Below are 5,266 nucleotides of genomic sequence, written 5' to 3'. Positions count from 1 at the left end.
TAAATTGGTATAGAGGTCGGTTGGGTATTGTAAAAGCGGTTTTCAGTCGAGAATCCGAATCCAAACGTATTTGCCAAAATGCGTCTTTTAAGTCGATCTTCGATATGCATTGCACCGAAGGAAGTCGACTTAAGAGACCATCCAACATAGGCATGGGATAGACATATTTTATTGTCGCCGCGTTGAGTTTGCGAGCATCTAAACAGAATCGAACCTTCCCTGGTTTAACGACTAACGTGACAGGAGAAGACCACGGCGAAGTGCGAGCTTCTTCGATTACGCCTATCTTAATCATTCGATCTACTTCGCACAGCAACTTCTCTTTAGCAGGCGACAAAGAGTAGCATCTTTGCTTAATGGTTTTGATATTGCCTGTATCATTATTATGCTCTATGAGTGAGGTTTCACCTAGGCCATCACGTTCTGATGAAGGAAAGTATCCGATTACGGAATTAAATTTAGCTCTCTGCTACACAGAAAGATCAAGGCCACATGAATCAACTGACGACTCAGCTTTGATCTCATTAATATTGAATGAAGGCCTTCCAAAAATCCATACCACAAATCACATCTTGTTTAATGGATGGTACGAGCAAAAATTCAATATCCTTAATCTTAGAATTAAAAGTGATGGGAATGCTAACTGTACCGGCAACAGTTTGCTTTAAACCATCCGCAGTATGAACAAAACCTTTAATTTTCTTAAATTTGTGTTTCGTAGAGATAATGTCTTCTGCAAGAGCATGTCCAATCACACTTTTATTAGCGCCACTATCGAGGAGAGCTAAATAAGATTGGTCGAAAATACAAATCTGTGTCAACGGACGAATATGATTTTTCTTGTGCACTATAGTGGAAATAGTAAAGCATTTTAATCTTCGTCTATTTTCAAAAATGGTTCCAGTCGTTGAGAAGAACGGCTTCTTTTGACAAACAATGCGTTGGCATTAAAATTTCTGCTCGACGCAAACGGTAATCTCGCAAACATTCATGATATGGCTTGAACGATCGGTACAATTTTACATCTGGTGATTGATAAGAAATGTCAGGGGTTGTAAAGTCGTGTCAGGTAGAGAAGTCATTATTTTGAAATCCAAGGGTAGTATCGGATGGTCCTCGTTTGAATTTGGAGAGCATCTTTCGTTAAGTTTTCCTGTGCTGGTCGACATTTGGGACAAGTAGGGCGATCCATGTCTTTTAAGCCACAACCATAACAGAAAATGCGACGAGTTTTTAGACAATCGTGATAACGATGACCAGATTTATCACAATTCCAACATTTTAACTCTTGTTTTTCAAGCAAGGCACAGATTTCTTCATTCGATTCAGGTTCTGATACAGATTGATTATCAGAATCTCCATCATGACAAATGGCATTGACAACTCTCCTAGAAATATTCTCACGCTGTCTCGAACGCGCGTTTCTAAAGAAATCTTCGTGTCTATGGCATTCTCTTCGCAATATAGCTAGACTAGGTGTATCTATATGCAGTAACTCGTGCTTCAGATCAGATCTCAGATTATGTCTGACTTCTGTTATGATATCAAACTCCGTCAACGGGTTTTGAGAGAATCTGCGATGCCACCAACGCATCCAGAAAGTCAACAAATGTCTCATTGGTTAATTGCTTTCGGTGTCTCATAGCCTGCTTAATATCTCGATCCGATCTTTGATCTTGATAACGTTCTCGTAACTTATTACATAGCTCAAACCAATTCATATGACCTGCCGTCTTATGAACTCGCCAATAAAAGGAAATAGCAGAACCGGAAAAGAGTAAATTGGCAAATTGATACAACACGTCGAAGTTGCCATTGAACTATTGGGTCGTAAGACAATTAATACGATATATAAAATCTTCTATAGGAAGATCATTGGCAGAACAGAAAACTTAATTTTCCAATTAGAAATAACATTGGAAATTCGGTCAGGCCTATCAGTGGAGTAGTCACTCAGGTTTGTACGTCCATCTGAGGCTCTGTTTCTCGAATTAGAGTCATTTGCTCTTGTCAAATTGTCAGATATCTCGTTATCCCACTCGAGCTGTGACTCGTCTCGAGATCCTCTTCGAAAGGAAGAAAGATTCAAGTTACGTAAAGCGGTGTTAATTTGCTCAGACACTGCTGCAGCAATACTTGTTCCATGAGCTTCTAAAAACTTGATATCATTTGTTGAATGTGATCCTCATTACTCACATTACTAGGAACGGATCTACCCGAGTCTCGCCTAGTTGCAGAACCAACTGATTGGCGTGTATTTTGGGTGTTTCTATTGATCGACCTAGTTACTGGACGATTTCTTGGAATAGCTCCGGCGGGATTATTACTCGCACCTCGAGGTCTACCCAATGTGGTTCGTGGATTGGCACCTGCCATACGTGACAAATTCTCGGCACTATGTGTAAGAGTACATGGCTGCCTACAATTTGGACAAGTCGTGTTACCATTTAACCACTCTGACAAACAAGATCTACAAAATTTATGTTTACACCGTGTTTCGGTATAAGCTATTTCAGAATTGACGTCGTTGCAAATAGTGCAGACAATGGATTCTTGGGCCACGTTGCTTAACGAAACTAAATCCTCTGTACTATGCATTACTGCCATAATGAAATTTGTTTTCTCCATATAATTTTTATTCAGAAAATAATATTCAACAATATTATATAACAACAACAAGAAAATAATATTCAACAATATTATTTAAATTCAGAAGATAATATTCAACAATATTGTTTATTTTCTCACAAAAATCTTTTAATTGGGTTTTATCCTTTTATTACTTGTTGCATAAAACAAATATAACTGAAATCTATCACTTGGTTTAGATCAACCTGAGATTAATTCTAACATTGACAAGTTCGAATAAGCTTTAGAGACTACTAACTATGGTTAGTATTGTATTGGCCAACTTGATTGACTATTGGTTAGGCTCGACGAAAATTAGCAGAATACCTACACTTCCGAATAATCAAACGGCTGACACACTGCACTACTGAAGATTTGAATGGCGGTTGAGGAAGGAAATTGTAACGGCGCCTACAGCAACGTGTATTGAATTCGGCCTAAAAGTTTACTAAGTTTAAGTCAAGGTTGATGTTGCTGCAAGTAGCTCCTAAAAGTATGCACTTGTTAGTCTGTCGAGTTGAGCTTAAAGCAGCGCTGTAAGCAGCTGATAAGCCGAGCAGTGCGGTAAAACTGCTGATAAGCTTGAAGTGCATCGGTTGCACTGGAAAGCTCAGCTTTGACATCTGCGCCAGCTGCATCAGCTTGAGCGCGGCCAACTTAGTGAAAGCCGGTTCCGGTTTGGTCATTTTTCTAATGACCGGCTGCGTACATAGACGCGTAATTATTGAAGATTTAAATCGGAAGGCATCGAGCGCTATTGGGAAATTTTTTATTGTCTTTGCTATTATTTGGTAAGAGAAAGTTTTATAGTGTCGTAGGAGGACTCCGTGTAATTAAAATTTTGTTCGCAGGATTGGTTTTGCTGCCTTCAAGGCCTTGTTTCTCGCTTCGCAGCATACCGCCAGTTTGCTTCGGCCAAGTGCCGCAGCTTATCCAGCGGAGCACCCCTGCAGGCCATTCTCGGCCAGCGGAGCACCTCTCCGGCCCTCACGGCCAGCGGAGCACCCTGCACCGGCCCTCTCGGCCAGCGGAGCACCTCTCCGGCCCTCACGGCCAGCGGAGCACCCCTGCACAGGCTCTCGGCCAGCGGAGCACCTCTCCGGCCCTCACGGCCAGCGGAGCACCCCTGCAACGGCCAGCGGAGCACCTCTCCGGCCCTCTCGGCCAGCGGAGCACCTCTCCGGCCCTCACGGCCAGCGGAGCACCCCTGCACCGGCCCTCTCGGCCAGCGGAGCACCTCTCCGGCCCTCACGGCCAGCGGAGCGCCTCTACAGGCCACTGCCTGGCCAGCGAAGCGCCTTTAGGTGCCAACTTTAACTCTCATCTCATCTTTGCTTTCCTGAACATCAGCGACCAGATCGCTTACATATATAGTGTGTGTGTGTGTTAAAGTGAATTTATGAGAAATTAAAACCAAATCTGAAAAGTTTAAAATGATGCGCTACATTGTATAAAACAAAAAAATAGTGAAACAATATGATAGAGTAAAAGCTCAACAGTGTAGCGCCGCTCAGCACAAGTTAAAATGAAACATGTTGAGAAAAATTTAGTATAGCAAAAATCGCAGAAATTGCACAGAAATATTAAAATTAAAATAATTAAATTTAATTTAATTTAGTTAAAATTGTTTAAAAAATGAATACGATAAAAAGTTAAAAGTTGAGAAATTATTTAAAAATTGAAAGTGCATTTGTTCACAAAAATAGTTAAAATTTCAAATTAATATTAAAAGCGCTACTGCAATTGCAGAATTTCAAAATTCCACAAAGAAAATAAAAGTCAAAAGTTAAGTTAAAAAGTTAAAAGAAAAATGATTTAAAATCAAAAGAAATTAGAGCAGCTGTTTTGTTGATATAAAAAGAATAAAAAGTTAAAATTAGAACATGTATTGTGCCACATTCAATTCAAAATAAAAGCGCTAAAATATTGTAAAACAACAAATTAAAAAATTGAAGCGCTACAAGAATTAAACAAAACAAATGTACAAATATAAATGAAATAGTTGAAATTAAATAAGAAATTGTAGAGCCATGAGAATTTAGAATTTAAAACAATTGTTGAATGTGAAGTGCACAAGTTACAAAAAAATTAAAAATATAAAACAAAACAGCTAAAAGCTTAGAAGGCAAAATGCCTAAACGAAAATTATTATATTAAATTAAATTAAACAAATAAGTTATGAAAATCAGTGCCAAGTTATGAAATATCAAAATTAAAACAAAAATTAAAACGTATGCAAATTATATTGAATAACTAGTACCAGTTTCGCGTAGGTACAATATGAAGTGTTTCGGTGAAAGTTGTATTTTTTATTTAATTTAGCACTGTTCAAGCACACCTTCGTCGGAGATCGATCGCCGCCGCAGGAGTTCTGTTGGTGAGTTTTTATTGCGAAACACACACTTTATATAGTACTTTCACCTCGATTTACATTGTACAAACACGAAATATAAATTTATAGAAAAGCATACGAAAAAATTCAAACTATTAAATATTATAAAAAAATGTTTGAAGATAAATTACAAAATTAAATCAAAGTTTAAAATTTGGTACATGAAATAATACAAAGCACTGAAATTAAAATACATTATATATTTAAAAGAAACTTTAAAAGAAATATTGCAACTATCCCCTTGTA

The 5,266-nt window shown here is 38.3% G+C and overlaps 1 protein-coding gene across 1 annotated transcript; it reads left to right on the top strand.

Moving 5' to 3' along the window:
- The first annotated feature begins 3,229 nt into the window (after nucleotides 1-3,229).
- Nucleotides 3,230-4,196, top strand: LOC132798054 (uncharacterized). Its single transcript, XM_060809770.1, has 3 exons — nucleotides 3,230-3,419; nucleotides 3,480-3,604; nucleotides 3,805-4,196. Exons 1-3 carry the CDS (start codon nucleotides 3,322-3,324, stop codon nucleotides 3,930-3,932), a joined length of 351 nt encoding a protein of 116 aa, XP_060665753.1. The 5' UTR covers nucleotides 3,230-3,321; the 3' UTR covers nucleotides 3,933-4,196.
- The last annotated feature ends 1,070 nt before the right edge of the window (nucleotides 4,197-5,266 follow it).

This window comes from Drosophila nasuta, unplaced genomic scaffold (assembly GCF_023558535.2).
Source record: "Drosophila nasuta strain 15112-1781.00 unplaced genomic scaffold, ASM2355853v1 ctg75_pilon, whole genome shotgun sequence".
NCBI classification, from domain to species: domain Eukaryota; kingdom Metazoa; phylum Arthropoda; class Insecta; order Diptera; family Drosophilidae; genus Drosophila; species Drosophila nasuta.
The sequence above is the reverse complement of the archived record's forward strand: the minus strand, read 5'-3'. Positions and strand labels throughout refer to the sequence as shown.